The sequence below is a fragment of the Nasonia vitripennis genome, chromosome 3 (assembly GCF_009193385.2).
Source record: "Nasonia vitripennis strain AsymCx chromosome 3, Nvit_psr_1.1, whole genome shotgun sequence".
NCBI classification, from domain to species: Eukaryota; Metazoa; Arthropoda; class Insecta; order Hymenoptera; family Pteromalidae; genus Nasonia; species Nasonia vitripennis.
Window position 1 is genome coordinate 24,743,128 of NC_045759.1, and position 16,986 is coordinate 24,760,113.

The 16,986-nt window shown below is 41.5% G+C and overlaps 3 protein-coding genes across 4 annotated transcripts; 2 read left to right on the forward strand and 1 right to left on the reverse strand.

Moving 5' to 3' along the window:
* Positions 1-1,707: 1,707 nt before the first annotated feature.
* On the reverse strand, positions 1,708-5,799 carry LOC116416927 (uncharacterized protein DDB_G0283357-like). Of its 2 annotated transcripts, none has more exons than XM_031927394.2 (5): positions 3,172-5,799; positions 2,890-3,105; positions 2,757-2,801; positions 2,375-2,683; positions 1,708-2,309 (listed from the first exon to the last, which is right to left on the reverse strand). In XM_031927394.2, the coding sequence occupies exons 1-5, from the start codon at positions 3,411-3,413 to the stop codon at positions 1,859-1,861; spliced, it is 1,263 nt and encodes a 420-aa protein (XP_031783254.1). In that variant the 5' UTR covers positions 3,414-5,799; the 3' UTR covers positions 1,708-1,858. The 2 variants fall into 2 exon arrangements, with proteins under 2 accessions (XP_031783254.1, XP_031783255.1); XM_031927395.2 differs by having other exon boundaries at positions 2,115-2,320; positions 3,172-3,728.
* A 741-nt stretch (positions 5,800-6,540) lies between these two features.
* On the forward strand, positions 6,541-10,395 carry LOC116416926 (probable serine/threonine-protein kinase cdc7). Its single transcript, XM_032598440.1, has 6 exons — positions 6,541-8,902; positions 8,991-9,161; positions 9,230-9,511; positions 9,617-9,712; positions 9,779-10,015; positions 10,120-10,395. The coding sequence occupies exons 1-6, from the start codon at positions 8,627-8,629 to the stop codon at positions 10,369-10,371; spliced, it is 1,314 nt and encodes a 437-aa protein (XP_032454331.1). The 5' UTR covers positions 6,541-8,626; the 3' UTR covers positions 10,372-10,395.
* Positions 10,396-11,464: 1,069 nt separating this feature from the next.
* On the forward strand, positions 11,465-13,794 carry LOC116415722. The gene is made up of 6 exons (XM_031927393.2): positions 11,465-11,745; positions 11,816-11,950; positions 12,017-12,930; positions 12,996-13,234; positions 13,316-13,585; positions 13,647-13,794. Exons 1-6 carry the CDS (start codon positions 11,480-11,482, stop codon positions 13,737-13,739), a joined length of 1,917 nt encoding a protein of 638 aa, XP_031783253.1. The 5' UTR covers positions 11,465-11,479; the 3' UTR covers positions 13,740-13,794.
* Positions 13,795-16,986: the final 3,192 nt, after the last annotated feature.

Sequence of the window (16,986 nt, forward strand, 5' to 3'; positions counted from 1 at the left end):
AGGAAAGTGTACGTGGGATCTCTTAGTGCCAAAGCCCAGGGCACCCCACGTATGCGAAGGGATGGAGTCGGTAGGGCCCGCCAACGCCCGCTCTATCTCGAACGTAGCTTAGGAGGTTAAGAGGTGTTGCGGCGGGGATGATAGGGCAGCGCCGGTTGGAACCATTAGGGTTCCTCCTGGGATAAGAAGTTTGGTGATCAGGCCAGGCGATTCTTGAAATCACTGCCTATAACCATCGAATTCTTATCACCGGAGTAACGCCAGCCAATCATCGTCACGCGACAACGATCTTGTAGATAGGTCTCGTGAGACAAGATCGGCCTCATCGAACAACGATTAGGTCTCAAAGTAGGGTGCGTCTACGCGAAGGTAACACAGCCGACGTTGCTTTTCACGTAGATCCTTTGTAGGTTCGGTTGGTTACGGGCAGGTAGACAATTTATAGTAATCATCATCTATCAGTGTCATTTCGTTTCTCGCGTCCGGGTAGGTAGGTAGGGTGGCTCTCAAAGGAATATACGTATAACGCTTAATAATAATAATACAGTGCGTCAATACGAATATTCCACGTACCTATCACCGACGTCCTCGTCGTGAGAGCTGGTAACGACATGTTTGAATGTATCTTGTCGGCTAACGGTGAAAATTTTTGAACATCCGGAAAATTTGTCGGAAAATGAAGAAACATTTATACTTTTTCTCCCTTTTTAATTGAAAACTTCACGAATAATCGGTTAAAAGTGCTCTAGAACCGTCTAAAACGGTTCTCCTGCGCGAGATTTAGCGTTTCAGCTACCCAGTTTTACGAGATATCGGTATATAACCCAAAATGGGTTATTGGGACATTGGGTAATTTACCCAAATAACCCACGAATTATCCCAAAATTACCCACCCGACGACCCAGTTTACCCCAAATGGGTAAACTGGGGTTTACCCAAATAACCCAAATGGCAACCCACTTTACCCCAAATGGGTAAACTGGGTAGCTCAATGAGATATTTTGGGTTACGAGGTGGGTTATTTTGGGTAAAAGTGGAGAAATTCCCGGAAATTGATTGATTGATTGAATTTCCCCGTGGATTACCCCACTTTCTCGATTCCCGCGATAATTAATGCACGCGCGAAAACGTCGACGGAAAGCGCAGCACGCACTCTATCCAACAGGCGCTCTAGTTCAAAAAACTCTCGTGTTGTTTTCTGTTTCCTAAATTACTTTTTTGTTACAATACACCCAAACAGTGCACATACACCCAAATTTTTAAGCTGATTTTTCAGTTTTACACGGCGCCGTGTAAAAAAGAACCATTTAAGTCACACGTATCGTAATGTACTTACATAGGTTGTTCCATTTCTTACTGCTGTTCTTGCTGCCGCTGTCGTTGTTGTTGCTGTTGTTGAACATAAAGAAGAAATAAATTAATATAATCCATTTTCTGACTCGCAAAAAAAAAAACAAGTTATGAAAACGTCGAATTTCCACACCACCCAGGGGGTATCGACGCGGCGCGTTGGGTTTTTTACGTGGTCCCTTCGCCTAGAGCCCTACACACCACGGGATTTTATGTACTGGGGGAATAAAAAATCATTCGTTAATTAAAATCTAATTTTATTAACCATAAAACAACATTAATAAATTAATATCCTACGTGTGTATGTGTGTGTGTGTGTGTGTGTGTATCCGCGTGTATGTAAGTATGTGTATATGTGTGTGCATGTGTGTGTATGCGCATGTGGAACGTATGTATTTGCGTGTATATGTGTGTATGTGTGTATGTGTGTATGCATGTGGAACGTATGTATGTGCATGTGTATGTGCGTGCATGTGTATGTGTGTGCGTGCATGTGTGCAACAAAGCTTCATCGTCGTCTACCCCTTCGGGTAGGATCATTTTTCCTCATAAGGTAGCTCCCATATGCCGCATCATAAAAGGCTTGGGCTTCCTCTACAGACAGACCGTACAGGGAAAACTTCTGTGCCCCCATCTCGCAAACATGCTTGTCTACGGTGCGTAGACACGCATGGTATGACTTTTGCATACGGTCTGTCTGACGAGGAAACCGCCCGCCCGTCAACCTGAAAAAATTGGCTGCTACATATAGTGCTTTACGCACATGTGTAGCAGTACAAAATTTCAGGTTGCCGACCGGGTAGCCTTCCAGATCCGGCATCGGTTCTAACTCCCTTATGAAGTCCCGATTGTGGGCAAACTTTCCCCTAGACCTCCTCTGCGGTCCACGGAAGCCATTCGCTACCGCTTCCGGTATCGGGTGAGGAGGTAAGGGGGGAGGTAGCTGCTCTTCTTGGTCACTGAAAAGAAACTTTGGAAAGAGTAGAGTAAGATGACAACACACACGAATTAACTATTCACTTACTCTTGCAGCTGTGCCTGCTCCTGTTGTGGTGGTGATTGTTGGTGTTGTGGTGGTTGAATATGTTGTGGTGGTTGTTGGTGTTGTGGTGGTGGTTGTTGATGTTGTGGTGATTGCTGTTGCTGTTGTGGTAGTGGTTGTTGGTGTTGTGGTGGTTGAATATGTTGTGGTGGTTGTTGGTGTTGTGGTGGTGGTTGTTGATGTTGTAGTGGATGTTGCTGTTCTGGTGATTGCTGTTGCTGTTGTGGTAGTGGTTCGAGGTGTTGCGGTTGTTGCTGCTGCTCCTCCTGCTGTGCTCCTCCTGCTGTGATCCTGCAATTTAGAGATAGATATTTATTTAAATTAATAAGTCAAAACACAAAAGGAAATCAGAGGAAAAACTTACGCATTCCTAAGAACCAAAAATTCCTCCAATTCATCAAATAGTGATCTGTAAAAAATAAAGTCTCCTATAAAAACCTTTATAAAAGGTAAAATAATAATATAAATATTTGAGAGTTAGATATTATTGAACATACAATTCTGGTGGAGCTGTCGGGTCTACGTTCTCTTGGTCGCCGACATACTCGGCGGCCAAGTTTCGCCTCGCCCCACGACGAGCTCTGGAGCAGCCGTTGGAGCCAACAACCGGTTGGAGAACCGACGACCGTGGCGTAACCGCGGCTCGTGGCGTCATTGGCCTCTCCAACGAGGATGTTGGCGTTCGGGGCAGCGGCGAGTACAGCAATGAAGGGCTATCGCAAACAATAAAAATATGATTTTAGTAACTAAAATATAAAAGGAAAAAAAAGAAAAAATACCTCAGCCTAGCCTTCTTCGCAGAAACTTGGCGGCTTCTGCTGCTGCCACTGCTACTGTTGCTGCTGCTGCTGCTGCTGTTGTTGTTGCTGCTGCTGCTGCTGCCACTACTGCTGCTGCCACTGCTGTTGCTGCCACTGCTGCTGCTGCCACTTCTGCTGCTGCCACTGCTGCTGCTGCCACTGCTGCTGCTGCCACTGCTGCTGCTGCTGGCAGTGGGGTTGCTGCTGTTTATTTTGTTCATGTTAATTACTACAAAATAAAAAAAAAAAGTTCTTTGGGTGATTTTCAGATTAAAGGGCGGTAGGAGGTGTTAGTTTCGAGGGCGCTACAGACAAGTGAAGAATTCATACTTAATTTCATTATTACAAAAAATGTTTGGACATTTTTATCCAAAAAGTCCAACCTTTTTTTTGTAATAATGAAATTAATCATGAATTCTTCACCTGACGCTATTAACATGTTGCAAACCGTCAAATTATTGCATAATCATAATTTGGTTTGCATGATAATACTATTGAATCTGAAGAAAAAGCATGCATCAAACAGAGATAGAGGATAACAACGGTAGCTCACACCTACACAGCTATTCCATGATAGTACTCCCTAGCTGCTAATAGACGAGAGAGAGAGAGAGAGAGAGAGAGAGAGAGAGAGAGAGAGAGAGAGAGAGAGAGAGAGAGAGAGAGAGAGAGAGCGAAAGAGTGCATGCCTGGTACACGAGGACTGCTCCCAACCCCACGGCGGATGATAGCTCACACCTCCCGCATGACGCGAGATTACCGACCTAACACCGAAAGCGACCGCGAACCGGATTATGCGATTCCCAACCCTCACGGCGGATAGCTCACACCACCCTCTTATGACGCGATACCGACGCGAACCGAAGCCTCACCATTAGCCGCTGCTGCAGAAGCAACGTTGCCCGGCTCACGCGACTTGGACGCTAGTGAGACACATGAAGTAGAAGTATCCTGTCCGGAAGATACTCTTACTTCCGTGAGCCAAAAAAAAAAATCAGAAAGATTCTTCTGCTTCGACGAATAATAGCGAAAAGTGTAGCATCTGATCCCTATCAATTGTTAGCAAGAAATAAGAGTTAGCTAAAGGAAATAAAAAGTGAATACCGGAAAGGAAAACGATCAGCGCAATTGTTTTAGTGTCCCAGACGAAATTATTAGTTACATGGAATTTTAGGCTAATTATCTCGCAAATGATGAAGAAAAAACTAAAAATAGAAGCATAGAAAAAGTAAAAGAGCATTTGGTTCTGAGAGAAGAAAAATAGAAGGCCCTCACCATCAGCCGTTGCATGTACGATGTATATTTTATATATACATGCGCGCGTACGCGCAACGTTGCCCAGCTCTCACGATCGTGGACGTTGGTGAATAGGCGCATGGAAAATGCGCTTGCATAGAGCGCTATAGCATGTCTATGCAATATGCAAGCGCAGCCTCCTTGAGAGCTATACGATGAGGCCGGCCTAGCTCGCGCCCTAACTGCAAGACCGTTTCGGCAGACAATAGCAGCGAGTGCAATGTGGCGCCCGAAGGACGCTGCTGGTGGCATCGTAGTCTGGTGATTATCGGGATCGACCCACCTCTTAATCAAGAGGTGTTACTCTAACGGCCCTACACCAGAGCAGAGTACCGCGTGCGGAGCCGGCTCCGACCAGCCTTACGCTGCATTCCCCGCCGAACCCCGATTTTTTACAATTAAACAACTAATTACATCTACCTGGCTACGTCGGGTCGAAGGTCGGGCGTGTGCTGTGCCCTCGCGATAGCCTAACACCCTCTTCCCTCGCACAGGTGGGGTGTCGTGAGATGGTGACACCGGAAAATTGGTCAAGTTGGGATCGATCACCGAGCCCGCCTGCTTTTGCAAGAACAAGTATTGACTGCAAAATTTATCTGTTCTTGCAGAAGCAAGCGAGCCCGAGAACCAAGTCCCGAATGCCCACCTGCACTGAGTGCTTTCCCTAACTAGTTCGAGACTCCAGACACTCAAGAGTGAATGTCGAGTCCCTTGCATACAAACGGTCGAGCAAATGCACAAGACATTTGCTCGACTATTTGTATACTTAATAATATGTACTCCCAGAGGGAGGTACTTACCCATGTTTCCGCGATGTACTGGTCCTGGTCCGCCGCCGCCGCCGATGTCCACCTGGTACTGGTCCTCGATGATGATGATGATGATGATGTTGATGGTCCGCTGCTGTTGCTTGTCACTGCACTACACTTCAATTAACTTCACACGGGGATATAAGTGGGATGCAATAGGAATTAGAGGTATATTTTAAGTCGCCTCGTCTCGACTCAGGGAAAGGTACGGGAATTGTAAAAGGGGTTTAACTTGTAACGCGCTGCCCCATACTCAGCGCGGTGTGCAACTACGGCACACAGACGTGAAGAACTTTAATTTATATGGCGCAGGTACTCGCTCTGCGCTGCAAACGGATGCACTAACTCCAGAGAAGTTTAATTTATATAGCGCAGCTCCTTGCTCTGCGCTGCAAACATCCCCACGAAACCCCGTAGAACTTTAATTTATATAGCGCAGGTTCTCGCTCTGCGCTTCAAACACATCCAGAGAAGTTTAATTTATATAGCGCATTTCCTCAGCATTATAAAGGAAGGCATTCCGTGCTTTTACAGTTATATCGTGGTGCGAGCGGTTTTGCCGTGATGACCAGCCGTTTTTCCGTGGTAACAAGCGATTTTACCGTGGTGACCTGCGGTTTGCCGTGGTGACCTGCGGTTTGCCGTGGTAACCAGCGATTTTACCGTGGTGACCTGCGGTTTGCCGTGGTGACCTGCGATTTTACCGTGGTGACCTGCGGTTTGCCGTGGTGACCTGCGGTTTTGCCGTGGTGACCTGCGGTTTACCGTGGTGACCAGTGGTTTTGCCGTGGTTTGCCGTGGTGACCTGCGGTTTACCGTGATGACCAGTAGTTTTGCCGTGGTGACCTGCGATTTGCCGTGTTAACCAGCGATTTTACCGTGATGACCTGCGGTTTGCCGTGGTGACCTGCGATTTTACCGTGGTGACCTGCGGTTTGCCGTGGTGACCTGCGGTTTTGCCGTGGTGACCTGCGGTTTACCGTGCTAACCAGTGGTTTTGCCGTGGTTTGCCGTGGTGACCTGCGGTTTGCCGTGGTGACCTGCGATTTTACCGTGGTGACCTGCGGTTTTGCCGTGGTGACCTGCGGTTTGCCGTGGTGACCAACGATTCTGCTATAAATACGGCCGCGCTCAACGCTACCGATCATTCGTTCGCCGACCGCCACATGAACATCATAGGAGTAACAAGTCAGCAGTCCACGTCACTCCAGGCTTCAGGATATCCAGGGTCGCTCGAGACCGTCTACCGCTCATAGGGACTTTGGCTTCCTGGTCACCAGGGTGTTAGGATCTACAAGGTCATCCGGTCTCAAGGCTCTACAAGGCCATCCGGTCTCAAGGCTCTACAAGGCTACATCCGGTCTCAAGGCTTCCAGGGTCATCCACATCCACGGAAACAGTAATTTGAAGGGTATTGTATCATCTTTAGAGATAGGGCAGTAGGAGTATATGCAGGACCACCAGTGCCAAAGCCGAGGGCACCCTGCATATGCGAGGCGCAAAGTCGGAAGAGCCCACCAATGCTCACTCTGTTGCCGAAAAATTAGGAGGTTAAGAGATGTTGCGAGGGGATGACAGGGCAGTGCCGGTTGGAACCATTAGGGTTCCGCATGGGATAAGAGATGACGGTGACCAGGCCAGGCGATTCTTGAGATCACTGCCTATGACCATCGAATTTCTTATCACCGGAGTAACATCAGCCATCATCGCCACGCGACAACGATCTTGTAGATAGGTCACGTGAGACAAGATCGGTCTCCTCGTTCATCACTAGGTTCGTAGTAGGGTGCGTCTACGCGAATGTAACACAGCCCACGTTGCATTTTCGTAGATTCTCTAGGTCCGGGTAGGCAAAATAACTGGATAGTCGATTCTCTCTGTTAATTATGTAATACTAAGTCCAGCGCGATACGCGGGCGTAGTTTTGTTGCCCAGTTCGTTACTTGGACTTCTAAAACTTTCCTTAAAATTTTACAATATGTTCTTTAAAAAGTGATACGGAATAAGTAAAGCCGCTGAAAATGCTAAATTCATATTTCTGATTTGGAATGATTTGAAAATAATGATTTTATTGTTATAATTACAATTACAATTTAAATTTTGGTGCCATAACACAGATGTCGCTTCATAACCAATAAACCTTGGCAACTAATCAGAATCACGTATTAAATGCATTGACAGCAAATGCTTCATGATATAGGCCATCACGTATTTTTTAAGAGGGGAATGTAAACGCTTGCTGAAGTTAGCCTTTAAACTTGAAGGGATGTCGTGTCCAAGTATACTGTTCTTCTATTACAGATAATTTTTTCAACCCAGCGCTCAATGATAAATGTTAGGATTAATAATTTTTTCTACCGAAGTAAAGTTCAATCGCGCTTTTTCATTTTCTTTTAGATTGGGAATACAAAATATTTTGTGGCGGTTTTGCGCAGCTATAAAGACGACACCCTTAAAATGAATTATATATAAGACCGAAAAATAAAGAAAATATCTAATTCTTTCTGATTGATTATCTGCATTTAAATCGAGCCAAGTAACTTGAGACGGTTAAGCGCGGAGAAGCTTCGCGGCGGTGTTTTTATCGCGAAATATTTGCACTTTCTGTCTTACGTGCGTCTATTACTTTTCCCAACTCATAATGCGATATTTTTTTAGTAGCTCATCGTTGTCTACGCTCTCGCGATGAAATCAACAGCAAATCGTCCTAAACGACGATCACAACGGCGAAATAGAAAAATACGGCGTCTTTTTGATCGTCTTAAGGAGAATCCTCGGTCGAGCGACGATTCTCAGATTGTGCAGGTGCGAAGAAACAGTAAATTCGTAGTTCCCCAGCCCACATCTGCTTTACCATCCCCGGCCGACTTGGGATTAGTTCTTTCAGGCGAAGAACGTTTGAAATTCCCAAAAAGTCCGACGCCCGAGTCAGCCGCGCCCAACCGAGAGAATCCCTCGCGACCGCCAGCCAAGTCGGAGGCAGCCCTCGGTGGAGGTGTACGGATTCCCACAAAACCAAAACTGTTTGTGCCACCTTTGCGGCCCGTGCTAGCTGAAAAAAGTCCATTCCAACGACTTTCCAACGACCGTCTGAAAAAGTAATCAACGACACTCATTGCAATTAATTACGGAAAAATAAATCAATCGGCTCTTTTTAGGGCCAACAAACAATAACGTAGCATACGAAACGTCCCTTGTCCTCTGTACAAATTAAAAATGGCCGATTTTTTTGCATTCGAATATGTCAGATTCGATTGGATTTTTTCTTTCCGCGTATGCAAGTAAATATTTTAATTCATTACTTATACTCATTATGAAACAGATAAACGATGGCCGGAAGAGGCAAGCAATGGCCAAGAAATTATCTAAATCAGAACCAACAACCTTTCTACGTAGAAAATGACGACGATGATGATTACGTTGATGATGATGATGATTACGAGAATGAGAAGGTTACTCTCGCAGGGCTGCTAACAGAGATGAGTGACATAGATAAAGATATGGAGGTGCTTGTTGAAAAAAAGAAGGCAATAGTAGATAAAATGAAAAGGATAATCAGTACTGAAAAAGATCAAACCAGTTCCCATCCGCAGACTTTATATCGCGTAAGGCCAAAAATCGTTATTTTAGAAATCTGAACATTAACGTTTTTAATTTTGTAAGTTAAAATACTCATGGATCATAATTTTGTAGCCTCCACCATCATCATTCTCCAATAATAGTAAAAGAATAAAGAATCAATCTCGCGCTGTACTTCCGTTTACGGCAACATCATCTGCTGTGGGTTCAAATAATAATTCGAATAGGCAGTTACCGCTTCAACAGAGTTATTCGTATAACGACGAACAGCGACATCGTCAAATGGTAATTTACATTATTTATTTGTTTCTCTTACGGATAATAGTATAATATTTTTTTACAACTTAAACCAGCTTCCCTTTGAGGATCAAAAACTACAAAAACAACAGCTCCAGCAGCTAAATTATTATCAGCAACTTCAGCAGCAACAATTATTAATGACCATGACGATGAACAATAATGTCAAATTAGGGATGTCAAGTTCCGTCCTTTCTGAGTCCAACCCGTCTACCTTTATTTCTTCTACACAGCATCCTCATGAGCTCCTTCAGCAACAGCAGCAGCAGCAGCAGCTGCAATCCGAGAATTTGATGCGATATATAAAAAAAAGAAGTCAGCATTATCCAATTGATCAGGTCAAATTGAAATGAATTTTTGTTTACAATATTCATACATGCATATACGTATATGTGCAAGCATTAAAAAATAATAGAAAAATAAAGTAGTTGTATTCGTTTTAGATGGAATCCACATCCCTATCGAATAATGTGTTGTTATCGAACAACGAACAAGGGCAAACTAATAAAGATAATACAATAAGGCCATTCGATGAAAAGGTATGGCAAAACAAAATTGAGTTAAATTGACCCGATAAAATTCATTAATTTAATTCATTGTTACAGCGACGACGACATGATATCAGCTTGCAAAATAATGATAGTTTTGTTAACAAGTACAATTATAATTTTGATGACTTTAACGATGATGACGATAATTGTGATGATAATGGTCACGAGGCTCAACAATATGATAATGAATCAGATGAAAACAATGAAGATGCGAATAACACTGCTCAGAAGGATCAAGACGACGCCGCTCAGCCTCAGGCAAAATCTACTAAAAAACCTACCAATTTAACGGTAAGCGAATTGCTGGCTATTATACTCTATCATATTCCAAATTTACCATTTTTCTGATCTTTATAAATTTCGGTTGGTTAAACGTAAATTCGATTTTTATTTAGGTTACTCGCCGTATGTTTACGCGATCAGAAGTGGAAACACTTATAAAGAGAACGTTTAAAAACTATCAATCAAAAGGCGTCTTTTACTCAGAAGATTTAAATTTACCGGATAAAAGTACTATGTCGTGTCGAAAGCGCGCCGGAAAATCAATCCAAAAAATGAATCCTGATGAATTAAAAACTTTGTTAAAATGTACGATGCCGGAAGCTCAGGAATTTGCTGACTTTGTTAACAATATGAGATTTGTATAACTATATAAAAAACTGTTAATTTTTAAATTTTGAATTGTTTATTTACCTCTCTCTCTCTCTCTCTCTCTTACGCTACCGCCTGTGGTCTTAATCTATTTTCCACTATGCTTCCTTCATTTTCCCCTAGCTACAAATTAGTTTCTTTTACGCTCTACGTCGTTCAAATTTTGGGGTTTTTCATCCCTTTTTTCGCGATAACAAATTTACTCTGTAATGAAAATTTTCGGTAGGCTTAACTCGCTTGATTAACTTCTCTGTTCTTCTTTCCGGAGAGATTGTGGGTGGCATTGATTTTGAATTTCGTATTTGAAAATCTTGATCAGGGCCGCCTAGGCTAGCCTGTGCGGGCTGGCAGGTTTTGAATCTCACAGAAGGGGGCGTTGGAGGGGGCCCCCTTCAACCAATCTCTTATTTATTCTCTTTCAATTGTAAATCTTTAATCAGTGTGCACTAAGAGTGATTATGAAATATTTTATTGCCGCAGAAAAAAGATGCAGTGGATGCTAACGAAGATAATAATAATTTACATTTTTTTCAACTGGAAGACCATACCGATGCACGCATAAGAAGGTGTACAGCGGATTTTGATTCTATCGTCGTTGTCGGACGCAGTATCGATGTATTCAAGATAAGGAAAAAATTCGATTTGAGTACGGGAAAAAATGTCGTAAGAATATCTGATCAAAAGAAAACAACGTGTCTTCTTGATCCTGCAAATGAAAAATTGTGGTTTGAGTTTAAATTGGGAGGATACATGAATAACTCGATCAATGTATTGTTTTCTATTAAGAGGAATTATTTCCAAAAAATAACAAAAATGGCTAACGAACACGAGGAAGAAGAAAGTAACGACGGCGGAGTCACTCGACCCATTTTCTCATTTTTTTTTGAAGAAATTGTTAAAAAGGCTTCTAAACGTTTGCCTGAAAATTGTCGAACATTGCGTTATAGTAATATCACAAATTTTACTCTTCACGACAGCACTAAAATGCCGTCTGTGTACTCGGAAGATTGGGGGTCCTTCTGCAAATCAATAGATACGTTATTGCACGACAGCGAAAATATTAAAACTATGGAAAACCGGTGACACATATGCGACCTTTTTTTCATGCGATATGCGCATGGGCTTAAGTTATCCGATTCGGAGAGATGCCCAAATTTCGTACGCTTCATGACGGAGGACATGGACGTTGACTTAATGTCTGGCAATGCTGAAGTAGTTCAAATTCATATAGCCAACACGATCGAGCCAATGGACGATTACGCTGTTGTCATTGACTATTCCAAGCTGGGTCACGATGTTTTTAAAAAGGCAAAGGATGCATGTCGTTACAGATCCATGTTTCTACACGACTACGGTCATGTAACTTCCAGGTTAATATTAAATATTTATGATTATAAATAAATAGTCGTTATAGAACATTTAATCGTTTTGATTTCGCAGGCTATGCTCATCTTCCGCGTTGTGGGACAACGTCACCTATGTACAGGCATACCTACCCGAAATTCACGCTTACATGTGTCGGCTTCGGAAAAGATGGGGCAGCGTGACAGGATACGTAGTGGCCGGAGGCTACAGGTACATCGACAAAACATAATAACGTACGCGCATATAATGATATAATGATACAATGTTGCATTTCAGTTGTTTTTTGAATACGCTTCCATTACACAAAAATATGAAACGATTAGTATCCGATGCAAAAGGTCGAATGGCAGATTATAAAACTGGTTTCGAGGTACTGAGAACGTCAGCTTCCTTGAGAATAGAAGAAGTAAGGACTTTTCAAGGTTCAACGTGTTTAAAGAACGCACAAAATTCTTTTGAGAACGTAGGCTTCTTGACCAGCAGCGCTAAGAAATTCTTCGAATGCGGTTCCGTGTGCGTAGCTAGCAACTGGACTAGATATATGACTTGGCGTATCCAGGGAGATTTGGATTTTCTAGTTAAGTGTTACGATCTAGTTAATGCAACGGCAGGGAATTCGCTAACACGAGCAACCATAGAAGAGTGTTACGATTCCGAACTGCGTTTACGTTATTTTTTATATGGGCGTTGGCCTAATTGTCCCGATGCCCGTATTACTTGGTTGCTGAATAGTCCAAGGGAAGGATTCAGAGGTGCAAATGTTGAAGAAGGCACGTATGTATTTAGGCGACAGACTGCTGGTGAAATGCTCAAGCTAAGCGAGCGACGACAGTTACGGCAACCTCCCATCACCTTTAAGGATGAGTTTTTCGGATGGCCATTTATGAAGGTGGCGATTGTTGAAATGACGCAGTACTATCCCGAAGAGGAAACAGACTTGGACAAGCAAGCCAATCAAACGTTGGATTTAAAAATTCATTTTTTGATGACAAGGCTTATCGGATTTTCCCGATTGAATCACGGTTTCTCCGATTATACTTTTCGTTTTGTCGAACATGCTTTTTCTAGACGAGCTATACAAACCATGATATTAAAACAAGGCAAAGATCAGATGGAAAAAGCTTACATAAGTGGTGTTGTTCCAGTGTCGACTCTTGTTAAGAGTATATTGAATCCCAATACAAAAACAGGTAATTAATAACAGATCTAAATTTACTTTACCGATTAATTTTCAATTCTCTTCCTTTATTTATAGGCATGTTAATCAGAAGCACCGTATATCTACCCGAACCCATGGATCATTGGCAAAATGTAATTCGGAATTTCGTAAAAAAACACGTTCAAGTATTCCCGATGGCTTTGCTGAGCAAAAAGCATCATCAACGTTACAAATGGTACGAGATTCGGGACCCAACAGTTAAGGAAAAAGAAGAGGCACATACGCTCGATCCCGAATATATCAAATGCCTCAATCTCAAGCAGTTTCAACCAAAAGTTTGTAAAACATTTAATCTTCCTTGACAACTTTGTTTCTGTTACTTTTATAAATAATCATCGAAACAATCACTCTTTCAGAAGATAGACAGAAGATTATTAAATTTAAAGCAAAACAAGTCGATGGTTAAGCCATCGGTGTCATCCAAGGCCTCACAGACGGAAAACACTACTTGCGAAAACGTTGTATACAAGCAAAGAAAATTTAATGTAAAATTATTCCTCGAGCGACAATCGTCAAAAAAAAGACGCCCGCCTACGGAAATGGTAGAGGACAAGAATGAGGACGAAGTCAGTGACTCTGATAAATCGACGTCATCATCGTCAACGACAGCAGAAGCAACATCAGAGGTAGATATTTCATTTGAACAAATTTTTCTAAGAATAATTAAATTTAATGTTTTGTTTTCAGACGGATGCATCCATTCCTGTAGCGACAGCGGCAAACAGAAGAATAAGAAGACGCGTAAAAATACAATCGTCATCCTCATCTTCGTCGTCGTGATATGAATTAAGAAAAATGTAATTAAAAATACACGTATTAATGCATCATTTGAAAATTGTCTTGTTCTTTTAATGCAGCCGTGATAATAAGCCATCTGGCATCACGACGGTCCCAAGCCCGATAATGCAGAGGGAAGAATAAAGACTAATAGAAAAAAAATTAACTTGAGAAATTAAAAGGTTTTATTCCTTTTTTGTAAATTTTTTTGAGTATTACAGTAGTACACTCCTTTATATTATTTATTAACGATTTTATTCAATTGATTGATCGCGACAATATGTCCGGTAAACTCTCCGGGCGTACAAAGCAGCAAGTTCAGGAGAGATTCTTTAAAATTCTCAGAAAATTCACGGCTGAAGACTACAGAAGACTGATGGGGTAACGTTAAGGAGAATCGTATTTTTAATTATCACTTTAGCTTCTTTTATCCGAACATATAAACTTGGGTCAATCAAATTTTTAAGCATTTCGGGGCTGGGGCAACGATGTCCACAGTCTTTCGTGGCAAAAGTCTAAAGTCATGACAAAATGGCAAAAAATCTCTGAATAACATCCTAACAATCGGTAAAAAAGTGAAATAATTCACAAGAATCTTGAGAGAGGTCATGAAAAATCATTATCGCGGGAAAGGAGTCACAGTACTTGTCGTATGTTGAGGTAATTTTTGACTATTTCGCCGTAAAAGCAATCACCTACACAGTCTTGTACGAAATACAGAAAAAGCAATTGACTTACAAAAATATTACAGAAATCTAGAAAGACGCGTAAAAAATTGTAATGGCTTGGGTTAATTCTAAACCAACAAAAGCACGCGATGAATGCAAATTGAATCAATTTTAGTCGCCAATTGAGGCTACAAAACCGCAGAAACTAACTCACCCAATAACCCAACAAGCTAAAAATCAGCTGAAATCTCAACTCGGTAGTAAACATTTTTTAGCAGAGTTGGGTCAGCGTAACCCAACCCGCAAAAGCTGAGTTAATCTTAACCCAAAACATCTGAAAAATGCAAAAATTGAGTTATTTTGAACACTGAAAAAATTCGAAAAGCTGGGTCAATTTAAACCCAAGGGAGCCCTAAAAATTGTGAAAACTAACTCAACCAGTAACCCAACAAGCAGTTAAAATAGTTTTAAAAGTTGAGTTAATCTTAACCCAATAACCCAACAAAAACACGCGAAAAGGGCAGAAAGCTGAGTTAATTTTAACCTAATTAGACCCCAGTTGAAGTAAATACTAACCCAACAAACTAAAAACTAACTCAACAAACGTCTGCGCGTCCTAAATTAACCCAACAGGTCATCCCAATAACCCGTCAACAAGCGAAAATCAGCTACAATCTCAACTCTAACGAAGTAAAAATCGAAAAATTTCGCGCAGCGCGCGCTTTTCTAGCAGAGCTGGGGTCAGTGTAACCCAATAACCCGAAATGTTAACCCAAGATAACCCAACTCCACCGCCAGCGACTCTCGCGCGCAAAGTTGAATACTAACCCAAGTTGGGTTATTGGGTTATTGGGTTATTGGTTATTGGGTTATTGGGTTATTGGGTTATTGGGTTATTGGGTTATTGGGTTATTGGGTTATTGGGTTATTGGGTTATTGGGTTATTGGGTTATTGGGTTATTGGTTATTGGGTTATTGGGTTATTGGGTTATTGGGTTATTGGGTTATTGGGTTATTGGGTTATTGGTTATTTTTGGTTATTGGGTTATTGGGTTATTGGGTTATTGGGTTATTGGGTTATTGGGTTATTGGGTTATTGGGTTATTGGGTTATTGGGTTATTGGGTTATTGGTTATTTTTTGGTTATTGGGTTATTGGGTTATTGGGTTATTGGGTTATTGGGTTATTGGGTTATTGGGTTATTGGGTTATTGGGTTTTTTTTATTGGTTATTGGGTTATTGGTTATTGGGTTATTGGGTTATTGGGTTATTGGGTTATTGGGTTATTGGGTTATTGGGTTATTGGGTTATTGGGTTATTGGGTTATTGGGTTATTGGGTTATTGGGTTATTGGGTTATTGGGTTATTGGGTTATTGGGTTATTGGGTTATTGGGTTATTGGGTTATTGGGTTATTGGGTTATTGGGTTATTGGGTTATTGGGTTTTATTGGGTTATTGGGTTATTGGGTTATTGGGTTATTGGGTTATTGGGTTATTGGGTTATTGGGTTATTGGGTTATTGGGGTTATTGGGTTATTGGGTTATTGGGTTATTGGGTTATTGGGTTATTGGGTTATTGGGTTATTGGGTTATTGGGTTATTGGGGTTATTGGGTTATTGGGTTATTGGGTTATTGGGTTATTGGGTTATTGGGTTATTGGGTTATTGGGTTATTGGGTTATTGGGTTTATTGGGTTATTGGGTTATTGGTTATTGGGTTATTGGGTTATTGGGTTATTGGGTTATTGGGTTATTGGGTTATTGGGTTATTGGGTTATTGGGTTATTGGTTATTGGGTTATTGGGTTATTGGGTTATTGGGTTATTGGGTTATTGGGTTATTGGGTTATTGGGTTATTGGGTTATTGGGTTTATTGGGTTATTGGGTTATTGGGTTATTGGGTTATTGGTTTTTTTTGTTATTGGGTTATTGGGTTATTGGGTTATTGGGTTATTGGGTTATTGGGTTATTGGGGTTATTGGGTTATTGGGTTATTGGGTTATTGGGTTATTGGGTTATTGGGTTATTGGGTTATTGGGTTATTGGTTATTTTATTGGTTATTGGGTTATTGGGTTATTGGGTTATTGGGTTATTGGGTTATTGGGTTTATTGGGTTATTGGGTTATTGGGTTATTGGGTTATTTTTGGGTTATTGGGTTATTGGGTTATTGGGTTATTGGGTTATTGGGTTATTGGGTTATTGGGTTATTGGGTTATTGGGTTATTGGGTTATTTTTTGGGTTATTGGGTTTTTTTATTGGGTTATTGGGTTATTGGGTTATTGGGTTATTGGGTTATTGGGTTATTGGGTTATTGGGTTATTGGGTTATTGGGTTATTGGGTTATTGGGTTTATTGGGTTATTGGGTTATTGGGTTATTGGGTTATTGGGTTATTGGGTTATTTTTTTTTTTTTTTTTTTTTTTTTTTTTTTTTTATTGGGTTATTGGGTTTTATTGGGTTATTGGGTTATTGGGTTATTGGGTTATTGGGTTATTGGGTTATTGGGTTATTGGGTTATTTTTTTTTTTATTTTTTTTTTTTATTGGGTTATTGGGTTATTGGGTTATTGGGTTATTGG